At 37.1% G+C, this 23,562-nt stretch overlaps 1 protein-coding gene across 6 annotated transcripts in view; it reads right to left on the bottom strand.

Moving 5' to 3' along the window:
• Positions 1-316: 316 nt before the first annotated feature.
• LOC105466957 (nuclear receptor subfamily 3 group C member 1) overlaps positions 317-23,562 on the bottom strand; it is a 454,549-nt gene continuing 431,303 nt past the window's right edge. For all 6 annotated transcript variants that reach the window (XM_011716170.3, XM_011716169.3, XM_011716172.3 and 3 more), the window contains 5 exons: positions 21,933-22,211; positions 20,146-20,290; positions 16,822-16,952; positions 3,245-3,402; positions 317-2,748 (listed from right to left, as the gene is read on the bottom strand). In XM_011716170.3, coding sequence (XP_011714472.1) covers positions 2,596-2,748; positions 3,245-3,402; positions 16,822-16,952; positions 20,146-20,290; positions 21,933-22,211 — 866 coding nt within the window. In that variant the 3' untranslated portion in view covers positions 317-2,595. The remainder of the gene's footprint in view (positions 2,749-3,244; positions 3,403-16,821; positions 16,953-20,145; positions 20,291-21,932; positions 22,212-23,562) is intronic.

Here is a 23,562-nt window from a genome sequence, read left to right as displayed (position 1 = left end):
TCCTATAGTTGTTGATGAATATCAGTTGACTTATTATTGACAGCAAAGTACACATAATCTTTTTTTCATTGAGTTCTATTTTTTGAGCGCCAAGATTGTTGGGACGAAAATCAGATTAATGTGTGAGATGTGCTTTCTGGTTTTAACCACATAACGTTCTATAAATGAATGATAATCTACATTGTAGAAGCTCTTTTTGAAACTTAACACTGTCATTGATAAAAATATTCAAGCAGTTTTCTTAGGCACCAAAAATTTATCCAGCTGGGTTACAAACCATCTTAAAATATTACATTCCCTTTTAGAGAGCATTCAAAAAGCAAATGATTGTTTTTTATTAAATAATTTCTCCAAAATACTGAAAATAACAAATAACATTCAAAAAGCATTCAAAGAAAACAAAAACATGTCCTCATTTTATTTGGAAATAAACTCTTGTTGTAGGATAGAAAGGAATTAGTGTATTATTGGCAACCTATGAGATTCTGCACTATTTACATATTGCTGGTACCTCTATGCAAACTATTGCCAAACTTCTGTTGTCATTCAACTGCTGGGGGAGGCCTGTATGTGAAAGTAACCCACTATTAGATGGTGCCTTTAAGTATGTAAGCACCACTTTCCTGTCTCCTGTTTACATACTTTAGTGCAAGGGGAGATTGAGTAAACTAAACCTGCACTGACAGACTCACTGTTGGAATGAGAAGGGTGGTCAGAATGGGAGGCAGAGGGTAACTTCCTCTGTAATCTCATTGGGTCAGAGCCTCAGCAACCTTCACTGCACACAGGACCAGTCTCCATCTCCCTCTTCCCCTAGAGCAAATTGTTTGGTTTCTGAGACCAACGCTGCCTGTATGAATGCATGTACAAACTATAAATCATATAGGTTATCCATCAGCATTTCTTTGACCCCTACAAAAAATATATAACATGTCATGATAAAACAATCTCATCTAAAAATCATTCTTATTTTACACTATACAAGCTATTTTACAATCATTTTAATAAATTGCATGTAAAGCTGCAGTAGCCCTTCCCTTCCCAGATTAGTGAATACCAATATGATATATATCTGAAACTATAACTAAATATAAAAATATATTAGAAGTTCCATATTTTTAATATTAGATTTTCAGTTTTCTATTACACAAATAATTTGGCCACCTTGAATAGAAATCAAATTTCTTGTGGCTTAGTAAATATGTTAAGTTTTGAGTTTACAGAAAGTTGGTAAGGTGCACACAGAAAGGGCTACTACAGCTTCTATTTTGTTTAAAATAATTTTCAACAGTGAAGAAATTCACAGGACTTGTGTTCAACTCTATGGCACACATTAGGGATGTGTAGTTTTACAAACATGGATGTCTGACATACAGTTCTAAATCACAAAAATCAGTAGCTGAGCTTTCCTGTACCATCAGGAAAGATTAACCAATTGGTGACAGATGGGAATGTGAAAATGGGTGTCTAGCCATTTTTGCCATATTAGAGATTTAGTTTTTGGGTAAAGTTTAGTGAGAGGAATTGCTTGCTCTGATTAAAATTCTCTCAGCTGTGTTACAGCTGGTTATCTGGAATCACAACTTTTAAGAAGTTATACAAACTACTTCAAAAGGTCCTGAAAGACAAATAGTTTACCAGCTTTCTTGCCATATAGCCTTTGCAAAAATAGGGCATTAGGTACAGACAGGGCCTCTTGGTAGTGATTTTTAAATCAGTCTTTTGCAACCATCATCCACAGTTTACCCAGCAGGTCCCTGGACTAGGTGCTCTATACCAGTTAGGACGGTGAATTTGCACAACCTATATAATTCTCCACTGAAGCAGATATATACAAAATGTGAGCTTTTTTTTGACAAGAATACTGGAGATTTGAGTCAATTTTGTGGTCTTCTGATAGCTAAGTGCCATCAGGTTAGAAGCACCAACCCATTTTCACACAGAAGATTAATGTTTAGAGTTTATTTGGGAAAGCTACGAACTAGCTGCCCATCTTAAACAGCTGTACAATAACTTGAATAAAAAATTAAGTAAGAAAAAATGAGCAAGCGTAGTTCACTAAATATAAAGGAAATTGTTAAAACCAGACAGTAATAGCTATAAAAGGCACAACTTCCCTTTTCTGATATACACTTGTAAACTTTTTTTCAGGTTTCCATGCATAAATCAAAAATGCTATCTTAACTATACAGGGGGGGATACACCAACAGAAAGTCTAGAAAATTTCATCCAGCCAACTGTGAAAAAGTATGAGCAGAAAGTTCATCACACAGACTTTGGGCACTGGTGGTTTAGGTGCCATCCTTCTTTGACTATGGAGATTACGTCCACATATTAAGGTTTCTAATTTCTGGGATATACTAACTAATGAAATTTCACCGTCTACTCTCCCATCACTGAAAAGTGATGACTCAGTTGCTTCTGTTGCCAAGTCTTGGCCCTCTATAAACCACATGTAGTGCGTATTTAAAACAAAACAACAGACGAAAACAATAAAAAATAAAACAACAAAACCTCTACAGGACAAACTGAGAGTTTATACAATAAAAGCTATTAATTCGACTTTCTTTAAGGCAACCATTCTTATTAAGGCAGTCACTTTTGATGAAACAGAAGTTTTTTGATATTTCCATTTGAATATTTTGGTATCTGATTGGTGATGATTTCAGCTAACATCTCTGGGAATTCAATACTCATGGTCTTATCCAAAAATGTTTGGAAGCAATAGTTAAGAAGATTTTCAACCACCTGCAAGAGAAAATATAGTAATGATTAGGCTTCAAAATTGGTGAGTGGGAACAGCTCATGTTTGTTGTCCTCTATTTTGAAAAAATTATCTGGCCTAGAATATACCAATCTCACTGAAATTCCCCAGGTGAAAAATAAGCACTTCCGTACAAGTTTCTTTGATTGTATGTAGAATTATATGGAATTATTTCATGAACCGCTGTGGTACCTATATAAAGGGTACATTATTCTAATTTAATGGATTAATCATACTTTTTAAAAAGTGTTATTCAATTCTATAATAACATCGTGATTTTATAAGATGAAAGGATATTTCGTAATTGGTCTTAGGAAAAATGTCTACAAAACTGAAGTTCATAAGTTGAACTGAAGCTATCACCAACATCCACAAACTGGGGATGGAGTGGGGGTGCTGTTGGTATATAATTATATGCACTAATCAAAATATACTTTGTCCCAGAAAATTCTTATATTTGGTTTTATGTTCGACACTTACTTCATGCATAGAATCCAAGAGTTTTGTCAGTTGATAAAACCGCTGCCAGTTCTGGCTGGAGTTTCCTTCCCTCTTGACAATGGCTTTTCCTAGCTCTTTGATGTAGGTCATTCTAATTTCATCAAATAGCTCTTGGCTCTTCAGACCGTCTTTAGGAACTAAAAGGTTAAGATGAAGTCAATTAAAGGATTTTCTTTTTCTTTTCTTTTCTTTTTTTTTTTTTTTGAGATAGGGTCTCACTGTGTCACCCAGGGTCTCACTGTGTCACCCAGGCTGGAGTGCAGTGGCATAATCATAGCTCACTGGAGCCTTGACCTCATTTGCTCAAGTGATCCTCCCACCTCAGCCTCCTGAGTAGCTAGGACTATAGGCACAAGCCACCAGGTCTGGCTAAATTTTTTTGTAGAGACAGGATCTCCCTATGTTGCCCAGGCTGGTCTTAAACTCCTGGGCTCAAGCAGTCCTCCTGCCTAAGCCTCCCAAAGTGCTAGGATTATAGGTGTGAGCCACCGTTTCCAGCCAAATTTCTTGCTGTAACTTTTCATACATGCAAGACGGGCACTTAACACTGTCTGTGTACTCTTAATGCACCCTAAAATATAAGCATTTTCTCAGGATTATTAAACTACAGCCAAGAGAAAATGCAGGATAACAAAGAATTAGAGGACTTAACCTTGAGTAAATCACTTGATTTCTCATCTATAAAATGGAACTGATGATGATACCTTCCTCCCTAGGTCACAAAGCTATTTGGAAGACCAGATGAAATAATACAGTGATTTTTAGTTAACTTTGTCTGCCATTCTGCACTTTAGCTTAATTCTGGTATTGAGATAAATAGAAGGCTTCAACAACAGTGTTTATTCCAGCAATTACATCTTAGAATATCTGTGATATCACCAGTTAATTATAACTTTAAAATCGCCATGCAATACATTTTTTTTTTTTAAATGTAGCTAATAGGTATGTCTTAATAGGGAGCAGATATCTGTCCTTCCTTAGGTACACAGATTCTTGTTAGTGAAACTGGTAATAAAAATTTTGGGGCCGGGCGAAGTGGCTCAAGCCTGTAATCCCAGCACTTTGGGAGGCCGAGATGGGTGGATCACGAGGTCAGGAGATCGAGACCATCCTGGCTAACACGGTGAAACCCCATCTCTACTAAAAAAAAAAAAACTAGCCGGGCGAGGTGGCGGGTGCCTGTAGTCCCAGCTACTTGGGAGGCTGAGGCAGGAGAATGGCATAAACCCAGGAGGCGGAGCTTGCAGTGAACTGAGATCCGGCCACTGCACTCCAGGCTGGGCGACACAGCGAGACTCTGTCTCAAAAAAAAAAAAAAAAAATTTTGGGGGGTACATTACATTACTCTTCAAAAAATGGTACTAATAAGGACAAGGAAGAGAGGGTTAATCATGGTTTCACTGAATCCTGTGGAGATTAGGACTTTTGTAGAGTGCTACATTTTTCACAGTGTGCTCTTGGGAACACTGATTCTGTGTTAACTATGGTTAGAGGGAGAAAAAGGATTTGGTGGTCAAAGTTTGAGAAAAGCTTAATGTTTAATACACATTAGGCAGACTTCTGAATTTCAGTACTTCTTGGAGATACTCCCATACACTCTCCAGAGAGAGGGAATGCATTATTTCCCAAACGGAAACTTCACTGCTGCTGACATTTTTAGAAGATGCTGGTATAAAGGAAAAGCTGTGGATTTAGGAGCTTTGAGAAGTCTTAATTTGTGTTTTTTTTTTTTTGTTTTGCCCAAGACAGAGTCTCGCTGTGTGGCCTAGGCTGGAGTGCAGTGGTGTGATCTCGGCTCACTGTAACTTCCACCTCCTATCTCCCAGGTTCAAGCAATTCCACCTGCCTCGGCCTCCCAAAGTGCTGGGATTTCAGGTGTTAAGACCTCTTGGCTGGGCGTGGTGACTTATTTCTTACTTGCCATGTGGACTTCAGTATAACCTCCTTGAGCATCTTTCCTGCTCTTTTTCACTGGATGATTAGAATTAGACTAATGACTCTGTATGAAAATGTTTGATTCCGTAAAGCATTACTTGACACTTCTAAGATACCAGTATTAACATGAAATGAAGACCGCTTAATCAGGAGTGATAATCAGGTGTGATAAGGGCATTCTATGTTAACAATGGGTTAATTTTACACATTACTATGCTATAGAAAATCTAATTATTGCAAAATTGTAAAACAGTGATTGCTTATAGTTTTTTTCCCCTGCTGGTTAGTCCTAATTCTAAAAATAACTATGGTGAAGCCCAATTCAATATGCATATAAAATAATTTCATCCATCTCAAATTTTTTGTTTAATGTTTTAGTATTGAAATCACTAACATGACATACTCTTTTGGCTGCAGGAAGTAAGTACAGCCTGGAATTCCCCTCCTACTGGAAAACTAGAAAACAAGCAATACATGATTATGATCTCTAGGAAAAGAGAAACCCTAGCCTAGGAGCAAGAAATCTTAATTCTAAGCCTTTTTGCTTGAAAGTAATCATCATACTGCAGAGCAGGGAAAGGGAACCCAGAGTCTAGCAATCTTGCTGGATTGAGGAGAAAGAGACTGAAGTTTGGGGAGGCTAAAGCAGCTTTAATTTATGGGTTAGACTACTGGAAACTAAGGAGGTACACAAAGTAAAAATTCGTGCATACTTAGGGTGAAATCCCTTGAGGCCATAGAGGAAAGAAAGATCTAATTAAATATGCAGGGAATTCAGTAGAGACCTAGGGGCCACATCTCAGAAGCAAGGCTAAATTACTCCCAGCAAAAAGGCGACAATGGATCAGTGATTCTCAAAAGGGAGGGGAGAGTTTGCCTCCAAGGGGATATTTGGCAGACAATCTACAATTATAAAAACCTTTGTCTCAGAATCAATAATTTGACATTTCTGAAACAGTCTACCCAAGAACTGCATTCTTTTCAAGTATACACAGAACATTAATCTAGAACATAAAACAAGACTGAATACACTTAGGATTACATCATACAATGAATGCTCTCTGACAAAAATGAGATTTAAACAGAAGTCAGTAACAAACATATCTGTAGAAAAACCCAAATGTTTGGAATTTGACATTTAGTAAGCTATGGATTAAATAAGGCATCATGGCCGGGCGCGGTGGCTCAAGCCTGTAATCCCAGCACTTTGGGAGGCCGAGGCGGGCGGATCACAAGGTCAGGAGATCGAGACCACAGTGAAACCCCGTCTCTACTAAAAATACAAAAAAAAATTAGCCGGGCGCGGTGGCGGGCGCCTGTAGTCCTAGCTACTCAGGAGGCTGAGGCAGGAGAATGGCGTGAACCCAGGAGGCGGAGCTTGCAGTGAGCCGAGATCGCGCCACTGCACTCCAGCCTGGGCAACAGCATGAGACTCCGTCTCAAAACAAAAACAAACAAAACAAAAAACAAACAAAAAAAAATAAGGCATCATAAGAAAAACTTTAAAATCTCTAGTACTGAAAACACAGCATAGCAAAATGTGTGGGATGCAATCAAGACAGTGCTTAGAAAATTTACAGCATTAAGAGCTTTTATTAGAAAAGAAAGGTCTCAATTATATATGCTTCTACCCTAAACTGGTAAACTAAACACAAGAAAAATGGAAAGGATAAAGAGTAGAAACGCATAACTAAGAACATGCATAAACAACAACAAAATCAAGACCAAGCTGGTTCTATGAAAACATTGGTAAAACTGAAAACTTTTAGCCAGACTGATTTAAAAAAAAAAAAAAAAAAAAGCAAGAATATATTAAATACCAATGTCCGGAATGAAAGGGAATAATACTAGCGATGCTGGAACCATTAGAAGAATATTATGAATAACTTTTATACCAATAAATTCAACATTTGAAGGAAACAGTTAAATTCCTTCAAAGATGTAAACCAACAAAGCCCACTCAAGAATAAACAAATATCAGTAAACATTTGATGAATTTGTACTTGAAAACCTTTCTACAAAAAAGGCTCCAAGCAAACCAAGATGGCTTCGCTGCTGAGTTTTACCAGACATTTAAGGAAGAAATAATACCATATTATCATAACACCAAAGCTATAGAATATATCCCTCATGGATTGAGATGCAAAAATACCAAAATTTTAGTACACTGAATTCAGCTATATGTAAAAAGGATATTATATCATAACCAAATAGGATTTATCCCAGGAATGAAAGGCTAGTCAATTACTCAAAAATTAAACAACAGTATATTATACCGTATTAATAGACTAAAAATGAAAGATATATGATCTTGCACAAAAGCATATGATAAAAGTTTTTCTGCTATTATGAATAATGCTGCTATGAACATGGGCAGTCATTAAATGCATGGCAAGTCACAAGGGTCAACTACATACTCCCTAGGATAGCGATAATAAAAAGACCATACCAAGCTCTAGCAAGGATGTAGACAAAGTAGTAGGAATCTAACACAACTAGACAGAAAATCAGCAAAGATACAGAAAACCTGAACTACTCTATCAATCCACTTGACCTAACTGATGTTCATAAAACCCTACTTAACAAGAGCACAGTGTAAGTTTTTTTTTTAAGCACTCATGGAACGCTCAGGATAGACCATAAGCAACTGCCTAAAAAAGTCTCAGAAAACTTATTAGAGTCATTCAGTGTATCTCCTACCTCAATGGAATTAAATTAGAAATGAATAGGAAGAGAGATAGAAAATCCCCAAATATGTAAAAATTAAAGCAATACACATGGGTCAATGAAAAAAAAATCATGAAGGACATTAGAAAATGAATGAAAATACATAAAAAATTTTTTAGCTTTAAACATCTATATAAGAAAATAAGGTCTCCAACTAATAATGGAAGTTTCTACCTTAAACTAGAAAAAGAGGAACAAATTAAATGAAAAGCAAGCAGAAAAAAAGAAATAATGACATAAAAAACAAAAAACAATGGACAAAATCAATGAAACTAAAAATTAGTTCTTTGTAAAGACTAACAAAATAAATTTCTAAGTAGACTGACCAAGAAAAAAAGATGATCAGGCATAAATTATCAAAATGTATCATGGAGGGGACACCACTATGGATCCCACAAAATTTAAAGGATTAGATTACAAACAACTTTATGCCCAAGTTAGACAACTCAGACAAAATGGCTAATTTCATAGAAACACACAAATTACAAAACAAAGTCAAGGAAAAATAGAAATTCTGAATAGATCTATATAACAAGTAAGCAAATCTAATTAATAATTAAAAATTTTCCCTGAAAGAAAACACCAGACCCAGATGGCTTCACTGGTGACATATATCAAATATTTAAAGAATAAATAAGATCAATACTCTATAAACTCTTTAAGAAAACAGAGAATACTTCCCAACTCATTTTAAGAGGCTAGTACTACCCTGGTAACAAAGCCAGAAAAATATATCACAAGAAAAGAAAGCTGTAGATCAACATCCTTCATAAAGAGAGATAGAAAAATGATCAACAAAATATTAGCAAACCAAATTCAAAATATATATGGAAAAGATTATATACCATGATCTAGTCAGAAAACTAGATCTTAAACCATTTCAAGCCATTTTCCTGATTTTGCAAATAAATTTGTATTAGAACACAAGCATCCACATATTGTATATAGCTGCTTTCCTGTTACAACTGTAGAACTGAGGAATTGCAACAGGGACTATATGGCCTGCAAAGACAAATATGTACTGTGAGTCTCTTTACAGAAGAATATTTGTGGAACTATACTCTGCTTAGTAGTATAGTTATTTTTTTTTGGAAAGAGGATTTGATGGTCTCCGCACTCCTCCAAAGCTGGAATTCCTATTCTCAACAATGGAATTTTTTTTTTTTGAGATGGAACCTCACTCTGTTGCCCAGGCTGGCACAATCTCGGCTCACTGCAACCTCTGCCTCCCAGGTTCAAGCGATTCTCCTGCCTCAGCCTCCTGAGTAGCTGGGACTACAGGCTTGTGCCACCACGCCTGGCTATTTTTTTTGTATTTTTAGTAGAGACAGGGTTTCACCATGTTGGTCAGGCTGGTCTCGAACTCCTGACCTGATGATCTGCCCACCTCGGCATCCCAAAGTGCTGGGATTACAGGTGTGAGCCATAGCGCCCTGCTGGAAACTGGAAATTTATGATGTTAATTATTTTCAAATGGATCTATAGATTCAAGGCTATCCTAATAAAAATTCCATCAGACTGTGTTTTTGAGACAGAGTCTCACTCTGTTGCCCAGGCTAGAGTGCACTGGCATGATCATGGCTCACTGCAGCCTTGACCTCCCACCTCAGCCTCCTGGGTAGCTGGGACTACAGGCACAAGCTACCATGCCTGGCTAATTTTTTGTATTTTCTGTAGTGACAGGCTTTCGCCATTTTGCCCAGACTGGTCTCAAACTCTTGGGCTTAAGCGATCTGCCTGCCTTGGCCTCTCAAAGTGGTGGGATTACAGGCATGAACCACCACACCCAGCAACCACTACACCCAGCCCCAAAAGACTTTTTTTTTGGTAGGAATTGTCAAGCTAATTAAAAAATATGTGGAAGACCAGGCGTGGTGGCTCATGCCTGTAATTCCAGCACTTTGGGAGGCCGAGGTGGGTGGATCACCTGAGGTCAGGGTTTGAGACTAGCCTGGCCAACATGGCGAAACCCCATCTCTACTAAAAACACGAAAATTAACCAGGCATGGTGGTGGGTGCCTGCAATCCCAGCTACTGGGGAGGCTGCAATGAGCCAAGATCACGCCACTGCACTCCAGCCTGGGCAACAGGAGCCCGGGCCAGGAGCCTGGGCCATCTCGAAAAAACAAAACAAAACAAAAAGGTGGAAATGCAAGGAAGCTAGAATATCCTAGAATATCCAAAAAAAAAGTGGAAATGCAAGGAAACTAGAATATCCAAAACAACAGTTTGGAAAAGAACAACAGATTGGGAGAATTCATATTACCCGATTTTAAGATTTACTGTAATGCAATAGTAATCAAGACAGGATGTTATCAATATGAATATAGGCATACAGATCATTGGGTAAGACAAGAGTCTAAAAGTAGACCCACACATACACAAACAACTGATTTTCTATAAAATTGCCAAGTAACTCAATGGGGAAAATAGTCAAGTTCTGGGGCAACCAGATACGGATTTTGGGGAAAAAATGAACCTTGTCCCTTACCTTGCATCATATACTTAAGCATGTGAGCTGAAACTACAGAATTTCTACAAGAAAACAAATAGTAGAAAATCTTTTTAACCCTGGATTAAGCAAAACTTTCTTAATACACAAAGACATGAAGCTTTCTTCAGAATTACATACTTTTGCTCATCTCTACATTTTCTGTTAAGAAAATTGTAAATGTAATCCACTTACTGAAAGAAAACATATGCAAAACATATATTTAACAAAGGGCTATATTGAGAATATTTGAATAATTCTTAAAACCCAATAAGAAGATAAATAATTCAGTTAAAAAATGGGCAAAAGATTATACCAAATAAGAAATGTAGGTGGCCAATAAGCCCGTGAAAAGATGCTTAGTATCTTTAATCATCAGTATACCTATGATGAAAGAGGCTGACAGTACCAAGTACTGAGGAGGATATAGAGCATATCTTAAGTCTCATACATTTCTGGTAAATGTTAACAATTGTGGAAAAATTTGGCAGTTTTAAAAATAAATTTAAACACACACTCAACATATGTCCCAATGATCTCACACTTCAGTACTGACCCAACAGAGATGAAATGTACATCCATATCCTTATTTTTTTGTCTGCTTGATTAATTTGTGAGAAAGGTATAGTAAAATCTCACTATTTTTACAAGATTTATTATTCTTGTTCTATGAATTTTTGTATTATGTAATTTGAAACTATATATTTAGAATTATTTTTCCTGGTGAACAAATGCTTTAATAAGTATTTTGCCTTAACATCTATTTTGTTTGGTAATAACGTAGCTCCTTCAGTTTTCTTTTTTTTTTTTTTTTTTTTTTTGAGACAGAGTCTCGCTGTGTCTCCCAGGCTGGAGTGCAGTGGCGCGATCTCGGCTCACTGCAAGCTCCGCCTCCCGGGCTCACGCCATTCTCCCGCCTCAGCCTCCGAGTAGCTGGGACTACAGGTGCCCGCCACCACGCCCGGCTAATTTTTTTTTTTTTTTTTTTAGTAGAGACGGGGTTTCACCGTGTTAGCCAGGATGGTCTTGATCTCCTGACCTCGTGATCCGCCCGTCTCGGCCTCCCAAAGTGCTGGGATTACAGGCTTGAGCCACCGCGCCCGGCCGCTCCTTCAGTTTTCTTTTGGTCAGTATAGGGGCCAGCAAATTTGGCCTATGGGCCAAAACCTACTTGCAGCCTGTATTTGTAAATAAAGTTTTATTGGAACACAGCCACACCTGTTCTATTTGAGTATTGTCAATGACTATGTTCCTGCCACAAGGGCAGAGTTTAGTAGCTGTGACAGAGACTGTGCAAAGCTAACATTTACCATCTGGCCCTTTACAGAAAAAGTCTGCCATGTTATACTATGCAAAGTTGATCCTTTTATTTCAGCCTTTCAGTATCTTTATTCAGATATAGCCCTTTTAAATAGCATAAATTTGGATTATTTCTAAAATCCTGTCAGATTAGCTTGGAGCATTAAGTCCGTCTCTACATTTATTTTATTTTTGAGACAGTGTTCCTCTCTCACCCAGGCTGGAGAGCAGTGGCACGATCTTGGCTTACTGCAACCTCCGCCTCCCAGGTTCAAATGATTCTTTTGCCTCAGCCTCCCGAGTAGCTGGGATAACAATGCACCACCACACCTGGCTAACTTTTTATATTTTTAGTAGAGTCGGGGTTTCGCCATGTTGGTCAGGCTGGTCTCGAACTCCTCACCTCAAGTGATCTGCCCACCTCAGCCTCCCAAAGTGCTGGGATTACAGGTGTGAGCCACTGCACCTGGCCCCATCTCTACATTTAATGAAAGTACTGCTGTGTTTGAATTTAGCTGTACTACTGTACCTTATCTGTTACTTCCTGTTTTCATGCCCTTGTTATGCATTTTTCTCCCTCCTCTCACATCTTTCATTCTTTTGAATTGTTTTTCTTAGGTATTCTCTTCCCCTGATGGTTTGGTACTTTGCATACCCTGCATACCTTATTTCTAGTTGTCATCCTTGAAACTTAAACATACTTTAGTTCTAAGTTTTTTAACCCTCAAGCAAATTGTTACTGTTATTTTATATACACAGTAAATGTCAGTTTAAATGTATCTACATTATTTACCACTTTCCTTATTCTTCAGTCCTTCTTAAAGATGGGATTACTTTTATTTATCTTTTTCTGAGATGGAGTCTCGCTCTGTCACCAGGCTGGAGTGCAGTGGCGTGATCTTGGCTCTCTGCAACCTCTATGTCCCAGGTTCAAGCGATTCTCCTGCCTCAGCCTACTGAGTAGCTGGGACTACAGGCATACACTACCATCCCCAGCTAATTTTTGTATTTTTAGTTGAGATGGAGTTTTACCACGTCAGCCAGGATGGTCTTGATCTCTTGACCCTGTGATCTGCCTGCCTCAGCCTCCCAAAGTGTTGGGATTACAGGTGAGAGCCACCACTCCTGGCCAGGATTATTTTTCTTTAGCCTAAGTATACCCTCTAATAATTTTTTAGTGACCATCTGGTGGCAAACTTTATTTTCACCTCCTAGTTAAAAAATAGGTGATTGGTGTACTTAGAACATTCAAATTTACAGTAATTACTGATATAGCTGGATTAATGTCTACCATGTTTATAACTGTTTTCGATTCAGCATATTGCATTTGAGTTTGGGGGAGTTTCCTTTGACCTATCTTCAAGCTCACTGACTCTTTGCTTGGCTGTGCTCAGTCTACTGATGAGCCCATCAACATCATTCTGCATTTCCTTACAGCATTCCTTACAATTTATTTTTAGAGTTTCCATCTCTCTGCATACATCACTTCTTGCATGTTGTCTACTTTTTCCACTGGAGCCTTTAACCTACTAATCATAGGTATTGTAAATTCCCTATCTGATAACTGAAATATTGTGTCATATCTGAGGACTGCTTCTGACGCTTGTTTTGTCTCTTCAGACTGTGGGTTTTTTCTTGCATTTTAGCATGCCTTATGGTTTTTTGTTGAAAGCTGGACACGATATATCAAAACTGAAGTAATTTGACTTTTAGTGTGAGGTTTCATGCTAATCTGGCTAGGAGGCAGGCTGTATTTCATGTGTGCTGTAGTTGTAGGTACTAGAGGCTTCAGTTTCCTCTAGTTTCCTTGTTTTTATTTACTTTTTCTTCGGTTGTCTTTGGGTTTCCTAAGAACTCCTTAAACAGCTTGTGTCCTGCAGCTCTCTCAGTTGTAATCCACTGTTATTTTATCCTGGAGCCCTGTTTATATGGTGGTAAGGTGTTGGGGAGGGGGAGGTGAAGTATTTTATAATCTATATGATTAAATCTCAGTTGTTTTTAGTGGGTCTGAAACCCTGGGCTGTGATTTTCAGAAATGAGACAAGAAGGCTAAGACAGGGCCAGAATCCTCAGTTTGCCTTCCCCCCAGGTCACATTAGGGTCTGTTGAATTAGTTTTCCTTACAGTGCAGGCCTTTGTTGTGAACACTCTCCTACATATTTCCAATTTTTACCTTCCCCCTACTTCTATCAGAAAAAGGAGGGAATTCTTCACCCTAAGAATCTTGTGGAGTTTCTGGAAGTTAGAAATTCTGTGGGGTAAACCCAAGAAATTGCAGGAAACCCCCACTAAGACTGGGTCCCTGGGAGTTTTTAACTCTGAAACTAGTCCTTGCTCAGCCTCCAGCAATTCATCAAAATTGCCTAGTCTTCCTGCCTTCAGTGGCATCTTTCCCCAGTAAGCTGATCTTGGCTGTTTCTCTGTATTTGTCTGTTCTAAATTTTGAAGTGGTGGTTTGTCCTATGACCTCCATTCTCTGAGGGATCTAAGAAAAGTCATTGTTTTTCCAGTTTCTATAGCTTTGTTGCCATTTTCCAGTTGTGATTTTCAGTACCTACAGATCTCCCTTGTGGTTTATATACACAAACATATACACAATCATTAAAAACAATTGTATTCTGGCTGATTTTTTCAGATATACATTTCAAGTGTTTCTTCAAATGTGTCCAATCTGTTTTCAGACCAATCCACTTGCCTTTTAAACTGCATTTATATTTCCATCTCTTGTTTTTAAACTTACTAAATATACAGAACCAGCCCAAATGCCCATCAATCACCGAGTGGATAAAGAAAATGTGGTATATACATACCATGGACTACTACTCAGCCACAAAAAGGAAAAAAATAATGGCATTTGCAGCAACCTGGATGGAACTGGAAACCATTATTATAAGTGAAGTAACTCAGAAATGGAAAACCAAATATTGCATATTCTCACTTATAAGTGGTAGCTAAACTATGAAGATGCAAAGGCATGAGAATGATATAATGGACTTTGGGGACTGGGGTTGGGGAGGGGAGTGAGAGATGAAAGACTACACATTGGGTACAGTGTATACTGCTCGGGTGATGGGTGCACCAAAATTCCAGAAATCACCACTAAAGAACTTATTCATGTAACCTAACACTACCTGTTCCCCAAAAATCCTATTGAAATAATTTTAAAAAAGATTATAAACTTAAAAAAACTCCAACTTACTAAACTAATTTACCAGGTTGTACAAATGCCCTCAAAGAGCAAGTTGGCTTGAGTTCCACTTACCTCTGTGGGTTCCTGCCTTCACTTAGTTCTTAATTGTTTTAGTCTAGCATTTTTGGTGGGAGGTTATAGTACCTATTCCAGTAGTCTATCATAGTAGAAGTCTATATCTTAAGGTATATATTTCCATCCTTATATTTCTATTATTTTTTAAAAAGAAGAACTTGTGATATGTACTAGGTCAATTTACTTTTTCTTATTATTTACAATGAAAAAAATCATACAGCTCAGTTAGTCTGGGATGTATGCAACTGAAACCACTTTTTTTTTTTTAAACAAATAAGGTTGTTAGTATCTAGGCACTAAATTATACCTTCATGGTATCAATCAAAGTTATGATCAGAATTTTATGTAACTGCTTAATCACTTCTTTAACAAGTGTACTGCTACAGGTAACATTAAACATGTCTCTAGCAATGATCTTTACCAGGTTCTCTTGCCTTGACTGAAATATTATTAATACTTCTTATATCCATTAACATAAAATAACTTTTTGTTGAGCAAAAATAGTGTGAAAGCATTAAGACAAATGTGTGCTTTGGAAATCTTTAAATAGATACGAAATGGTTAAAGTCATAGTCTTGTGCAACATCCATAGCTTACAGTTATTTGGCAACTATGAAACCACAGTTACTAATGGAATTAAGACTTTTAAAAACTGCAAATGTACGTATTTGTATGTGAAAGACGTATTCAGCTATTAACTCAGTATTTAATAAACATTGGTATGTAACTTTTACTGGAAATGGCCTAAGGTTTATAATACCAACTAGTTCATAGAGCTTTTTTAAAAAAAGACATTTTTAGAGCAGTTTTAAGTTCACAGCAAAATTGGGAGGAAGGTACAGACATTTTTCATATACCTCCTGTCCCACACATTACCACCCAAAGTCCATAGTTGAGGGTTCACTCTTAGTGGTGGACATTCTTCGGGTTTGGACAAATGTATAATGACATGTTTCCACCATTATAGTAGCATACGAAGTATTTTCACTGCCCTAAAAATTCTCTGTGCTCTGCACATTTATCCCTCCCTCCCTTCTAAACCCTGGCAACCACTGATTTTTTTTTTTTTTTTTTTTTTGCTGTCTTCACGTTTTGCCTTTTATGGAATGTTATATAGTTGGAATCACACAGTATGTAGCCCTTTCAGATTAGCTTTTTTTCACTTAGTAGTATGCATTTAACATTCCTCCATGTGTTTTCATGGCTTGATAGCTCATTTCTTTTTAGTTCTCAATAGTATTCCATCATCTGGATGTATCGTAGTTTATTTATCACTTTGACATCTTTGTCTTTGCTAGCTAAAAAGTAATCTCACAGAAGTTTGTTTTATAAACTCTTGTTGCCATTTTCTAGATAGTGAATCTCTGTCTGACAATCCAGTTCCAATGCTATGTTAACCAATTCCCAATAGTAATTAAGCACACCTTTTCTAGGATGCGTCTTTTTCTCCCATAATTTCTTATATATGCTAATACTCATTAGGTAACTAAAATCTTTAACCAAGTAACAGTATAGTACACAAAATCACTGTAGTCAGCTTTCTTTTTCCATGTCTTCCCATGAGGAAGGAAGGAGAAAAACGTCCACACAGATTCCTATCAACAGAGATCCCTATGCGGCTCATATACCTCTCTGTTTCTGCTATACCTATTTGTCTTATTAATCTTGGTATCACTTACTGAGCCTTTCTAGTATTTTACATTCATAAAAATCATCTGACTAGTAGGAAATAATAGTAGACTTGGTATAATTATTAGTACTATGTATACAAATTAACCTTTGTTTCTAGACTTTCATATTTCATGCTTTTGACATAAAGTGAAAAGGTGTTCTACCAACCTGAAGAGAGAAGCAGTAAGGTTTTCATACAGAGATATTCTTCATAAGATACCTGAAGCCTGTGTAACTCAGAGGAAACATACAGCATGTGTTTACATTGGTCGTACATGCAGGGTAGAGTCATTCTCTGCCTGTGAAAGATAAATAGCAGGGTATTAGTTAGAAATAATGCTACTTCCCCCAAAAAAGTACATTTCTGTTTTGTTTTGCAAAACTATGAACTTATAATGAAAAACAACTCTTGCAATAATATTATTGCTAATTCCCTATAAAATCAGAATTTTGGAGAACTTCCCTTAAACTTCTTCCTGCATCTTGGCTGTTTAAAGAGACTAATGAATAATCTAACGTAACAGTGGAGACATTATTTTCTACCATGCATGCCATGCATTATTATTTAATTAAAGTGTTAGAATTCTTATAGAACTTATTACCAGTTGCTCATTTAAATCAAGGTTTATCACTTGAATATGGTCAATTAGACAACACAATTTTAGGTCCTACACACTTGATTTTTAAAGGTAAGTTTTTTCACAACATTCCATCCTAAAGACAAAAATGTGTGACACTGTTCACAGTTATGTAGAGGGCCAGACCTAGAACTTGATTCTAGACTTCTGATGCTCAAAATCTGCCTCTGACATGCATATGCCTTAATATTCTTTAAACTAAAGGTACTAAACCAATTCTTGCTTATGATTCTGAAGTCATTACACACCTATGATTTTCAAATAGATCTCTGAAGTTTCCTGACTTCTGAAATGACACTAAAAGCCTGAAACTGGGCTCAGTTCACAGCTTTTAAAATGCTTCAAGATTTTTTTTTTTAAGTTTCTGACAGAAAGTCATCTTGGACTTAACAATAAAAAGGTTATCATTTTTCTCTACTAAATATGTGGCTTATTCTTTTATATAAAACAAATCAGACATGAATTACATGCTGCCAAAGTGATCACAGGCTCTTCAAATTTTAAATCTGCTCTTACCAAAGAGGCACCTCCCCAGTCCTTAATAGTAGGTAAAACACTCCTTTTTTGGGAGGCACCTTTTTTCCTTTAGTTTCTTGTACATGGTTACATTCATATAACTGAAAATTTCAATAAAATTGTAGTGTAGTAGAATAAGTAAAAACTCATTCTTGTTGACTGTAAAAACAACAACAAAATTTTTTTTTCCACAACGTTCTGACCTAAGGGCAACCATGAGTGATGGTTTTACAGCTCTATAGAGGGTCAGAACTTGAATGCTTACTTTCTGATATGCAAAATCTGCCTGTCACAGACACCAGAGCAGTATGGAAACATAGTGGGCTAAGAAAGGGTGGAGGGCTGGGTGCGGCGGCTCACACCTGTAATCCCAGCACTTTGGGATGCCAAAGTGGGAGGATCACTTGAGGTCAGGAGTTCAAGACCAGCCTGGCCAATATGGTAAAACCCCGTCTCTACTAAAAATGCAAAAAATTAGCCGAGTGTGGTGGAGTACACCTGTAATCTCAGCTATTTGGGAGGCCGAGGCAGAGAATCGCTTGAACCCAGGAGGTGGACGTTGCCAGATCACACCACTGCACTTGGGCCTGGGTGACAGAGTGAATCTCAAAAAAAAAAAGAAAGAAAAAAAGGTGAAGGACTGCCCATCTTGTATGCAGCAGCATGAGAACACAAGAATGGGAAGTACATATCCCTTAATGAAAATGAAACTAATATAAATCTGTTGAGGAAAAAAATTTATAAATCCCACTTTACATAAGGAATGTATGTGGCATGATTAGATTATGCTGTGACTGCTTAAAGCTAAATCTGAATGCCTTAATAGTAAAAACCCTAAATTAGGTTTTGTAAACCAGAAGGATAAGTTGGTGTTTCATATAAATCTGTTTATGCTTTTAATTCCACTTAAATGCCTTCAAATTACATATTAGAAAGTGACTAAAAAATAAATACTGCCAACATGGTATTTTTTAAACAGCATGGTAGGATTCTGATGAGTAATGTCTTCAGTTTCCCCAGAGACTAAATATATTTACCAGTTAATTTAAAATTGGATCCAACTACCTAATCTTGTTACATTGTGATTCAATAGTTTGAACAGTCCTCTTTTTGGCAATAAAAGTCAAGGTGTCTTCTGTTTTCTATACAAACACAAATCTCCTTCATTTTTTATTCTTCTTAGGCCGGGGTATGTGTGTATGAACTCCCTGTTTATACTGTACTAATAGCAATAAGCTAGGGGTATGAAAAGTAGTAATATAAGGTGGAAAGTGAGAAGAGCTAGAATGTGACTTCTCTGCTGTGTATCTGGTGATGTGAACACCAAGAGTCTAAGAGTATGCTTGAAAGAATGGATGGGAACGAAGAGTGTGTGAAGGACAACAATGGGAGAGGAAGTGAGGTCAGATTGTGGGAAGCCTGAAATCATGCAGAGTATGGATTGGAGGGTCAGTGGGAAGATACTAAAGACAGTCTGTGTGCTGGGAAGATAGGTGGTGCAGTCACACTGTGCTAGAGGAAGCAAACATTAGCCAACGTTCATGTTTGCTGAACATTAAGGATATTTAACAGCATCTCTGAGGTTAGTCAAGTCTGTTGCTGTTAGACTCTTAGACTCTTGGTGTTCACATCACCAGATACACAGCACAGAAGTCACATCCTAGCTCTTCTCACTTTCTACCTGGTCAGAGATGCTATTAAATATCCTTAATGTTAATGATGTACATCACACTGGAGGGAGAAAACGAGTGAGGAAACAACTGCAATGAGGTAAGGGGAAATGGACACCTGACATATTTCACAGATACAGGAATAAGCCTAGAGGATAAAAGAATAGCTGATTTATAAAATCTTCAAGGCTTGGTCTTCTCTCAGTTAAAACAAACTTGTTCCCATATTTAAACCATAGATACCTGCCATGCAAACAGACACCTCTTGTGTCTGGGTCCATATGTCCCACCCCATCAGCCTAGATATCCTCATCTACAATTGTCCCCACTGAATCCACACGAGTTTTATCATGCTCCTTTCTCTTTCTGGAATAGCCTTATGTAAATAATAGCACAGTAAGATTCCTTGTTGCTTGTGACAGACTTTACTAATCTCTGAGATCTGTTAAACATGTCCTGGGACAGTAATAATGCCATATGTACAATTGCTCTACATTACACTTGTCCTGCCCCAAGCACTCATAACTCTATTTCCAGTTTGCCTACATCCTAGATACCTAGTAGGATTGTTTCAGTCCTGAATTATCACAATAGCAGTCAATCAGGAAAACATCAGCTGGTTAAAAATACCCTATGAATACAGGGAAAATGACTCACATACAACTTACTCATTAATAATCAGATCAGGAGCAAAACACAGCAGGTTTGCACTTGATTGTCTATATGATCTCCACCCCAGGGCAAATGCCATAAGAAACATCCAGGAGTATTGCAGTAGGGTCATTTGGTCATCCAGGTGTAAGTTCCTGAAACCTGAATTAAGAGAAATAAAGGTATGAGGCAACATTCTAAGATCATCATCTCTGTGGGAATTGCCAAAGAGCAATGAGATCAATTAGCCCTGTCAAAACAAGGGGACCCCTAACAGAAAATGGAAATTAAATACTAGGTAGACACAGTTTTCCTCTGTCATCTGACACTTCAAGACTCAAACCCTCTGTGTTTTTTTTCTTTTTTCTGAGACAGAGTCTCGCTCTGTCGCCCAGGCTGGAGTGCAATGGCGCCATCTCGGCTCACTGCAACCTCTGCTTCCTGGGTTTAAATGATTTTCAGTGCCAGCCTCCCAGGTAGTCGGGAATACAGGTGCATACCACCATGCCTGGCCAATTTTTGTATTTTTAGTAGAGGGATGGGGTTTTGCTATGCTGGCCACGCTGGTCTTGAACTCTTGACCTCAAGTGATCCACCCACCTGGGCCTCCCAAAGTCTGGGATTACAGGCGTGAGCCATCACACCCAGCCCCCTCTGTGCTAGTTTCTAATAGCTTTCAATGTGGAAAAAAAAAAGTAGCCAGTTTTGTCACCTTTGTCTGCTTAAGTAAACATGAACTAAATAGTAAAATTTAAGCCAAAATTCTTGGCTTGGCGATTACCAGTGTGACGGGGATGAAGGGGGATTTGTTGATGGGTACAAAAATAGTTAATAGAAATAAGTTTTAGTGTTCAGTAGCACAACAGGATGACTATAGTTAACAATAATTTACTGTATATTTCAAAATAGCTAAAAGAGAAGATTTGGAATGTTCCCCAAACAAATGTTTGAGGTGAAGCATATCCCAGTTACTCTGATTTGATCCTTACACGTTGTGTGCTTTTATCAAATTATTACATGTACCCCCTAAATATAAATATGTACAGTAAATATGTACAACTATTATGTATCGATTTTAAAAAAGAGAAAAGAATCTTGGCTTGAGGTATTAGTAAGTAAAACATTTGCCCTGCTATTCACACCTCTTCCCCCCTTACTAAAACAAGGATGACAGGAGGCCAGGTTACTTTCTTGTTCTGTCCCTAACTATTTGCGTGAACACAGGCTTGTCAATTCCCTCTGTCTTTAAAGTCAGAGCTGACACTAACACTGACCTCTGCTGTTCCACACCAAATTCCAATAGGGAAACTTTTATTTAAAATTGTCTTTAAAATTACAATCAATGTGTAGTATTTCATTTAGTGAAGGGTTAAAATCATTCTACTTTAGTACAAATTTTGAGTCAACATACTTGATGTTTACCAATCTTACAAACAACCTAATTTTTAAAAGTGGCACAATGAAGGAAAACAAACGGAATTAACTAAAAACATTTTCTTTCCCCGAACTTCAGTGTCAAAGGAGTTTTGAGTGAGTCTTTGTTGTAACTCGAGTTCTGATATTAAATCATCCTATGTGAAATTACCATCCTGTGCATAATGATTTGAAAAGCAGGGAGTAATGTAAATGTTTTATTATAAGCTCCCTATCACCTGTATTCACCTGACTCTCCCCTTCATAGTCCCCAGAACTAGTAAGAGAAAGAAGATAAGCCACGGGTTCAGGATGATATAAAAGCCAAAATGTTTTTGCTGAAGAAAACACAAAGGTTTATATAGTTGCTCTTTTATCTTTTGCATCTTACCTGGTATCGCTTTTGCCCATTTCACTGCTGCAATCACTTGCCGCCCTCCTAACATGTTGAGCGTGGTCATGATCCTCCAAGTTGAGTCTGGAACAGAGCTATCATATCCTGCATATAACACTTCAGGTTCAATAACCTCCAACAGTGACACCAGGGTAGGGGTGAGTTGTGGTAACGTTGCAGGAACTATTGTTTTGTTAGCAGGATTTTCAGAGGTTTCTTGTGAGACTCCTGTAGTGGCCTGCTGAATTCCTTTTATTTTTTTCTTTGTTTTTCGAGCTGTGGATATTTTAAAAAATACATAGAAATGAACTGTAATGGGAAGGTCTGCGCTACATAGTTTATTCAAGAAGTATTTTTACTTTCTAAAACTATTAAGATGGGAGAAATATTTTATTTAGCAATTATGATAAAGTGACATGGAAGAGGAGAAAAAAACCTTTTTTTTTCTGAAAGCAAAGGATCCAGAGGAACCTATTCCCAATTAATTTTGCCTACAAATAGGCCAGAAACTTCATTATAGTTATTCCTTATACAAAGTATTATAACGGTATGTTAAAACAATCGGAGTAAATCTCTTTTGTAAATTCTTCTATAAATTATTTGTTTGTCTCACTTTCACTCTAAATGCAACAATTTCATTGGTTATGTAAGGCAAATTACTCTTACTATAAACTGAAAAAAAATCTAAGCTTGGAATAACGGATTACAAACTGTGGTTTAAGATTAATCTAAATCATGGTAGTATATACAATGAAGAGAATTACACTATTTACACTTGTTCAAAGCCACTTATCAAGATAGGAAGATGACAGCAGATTACATGCTAAAAGTAGTATTAGTAGTACCAGTAGAGAAATTCGCTTTTCACCTTTACATAGGTACTAACATAAATACTGCTTGGGACTAAAAACATATGGGAAGATGAAATGAAAAACTTTACTTCACATAAATTATAAGTGGGAAATTTCCCTTTTATAAGGAAGATTTATATTGATTACTCTATAAACCTAAAGCATCCATTTTCCTATTATATATAAATTAATTATCTTTTACCTTGACTTGGTATGGAACCATCTAATCAAACTACAACATGGATCCTGTAGACTTTTTAGTAGATTTATTCATACTCCTGAAGTTATTTTTGTTTTAGTGACTAAATAAGAATTACATTGTTCTCTCAGAGGGAAAGTACTCAGAACTCCAAGGAAAGGCAAGAAATGTAATTTATATCAAAGAAGAAATGTACCTGTTCAAATTATTAGGGATACAAACCATTTTGCAAAGGGAAGAGTAAATTTAAATCACCTTTAAAAATCATTTTTAGATCCTCTGTCCTTAAAATGACACACCATATAGTCTGTGGAGGACAGATATGGTGGTGGGAACGATATCTCAATGTCCAATGTTAGAATGGTTCCATTCTTACTGTGTTCTATAATAAATGGGGTACTGAGAAATTCAAAAATTTTTAGTTAATATTTCAGAACAGAAACAGAATCATGATAGAACTATTCTAATTAGTTTACCATGCTCTCTTGGAGGCATGGTATGATACAGGACTAAAGAGCAGAAACCTGAAATCAGCATATTTGGATTTAAGTCCTGGTTCTGCCATGTTGTCTCTGGA

This window comes from Macaca nemestrina, chromosome 6 (assembly GCF_043159975.1).
Source record: "Macaca nemestrina isolate mMacNem1 chromosome 6, mMacNem.hap1, whole genome shotgun sequence".
NCBI classification, from domain to species: Eukaryota; Metazoa; Chordata; class Mammalia; order Primates; family Cercopithecidae; genus Macaca; species Macaca nemestrina.
The sequence above is the reverse complement of the archived record's forward strand: the minus strand, read 5'-3'. Positions and strand labels throughout refer to the sequence as shown.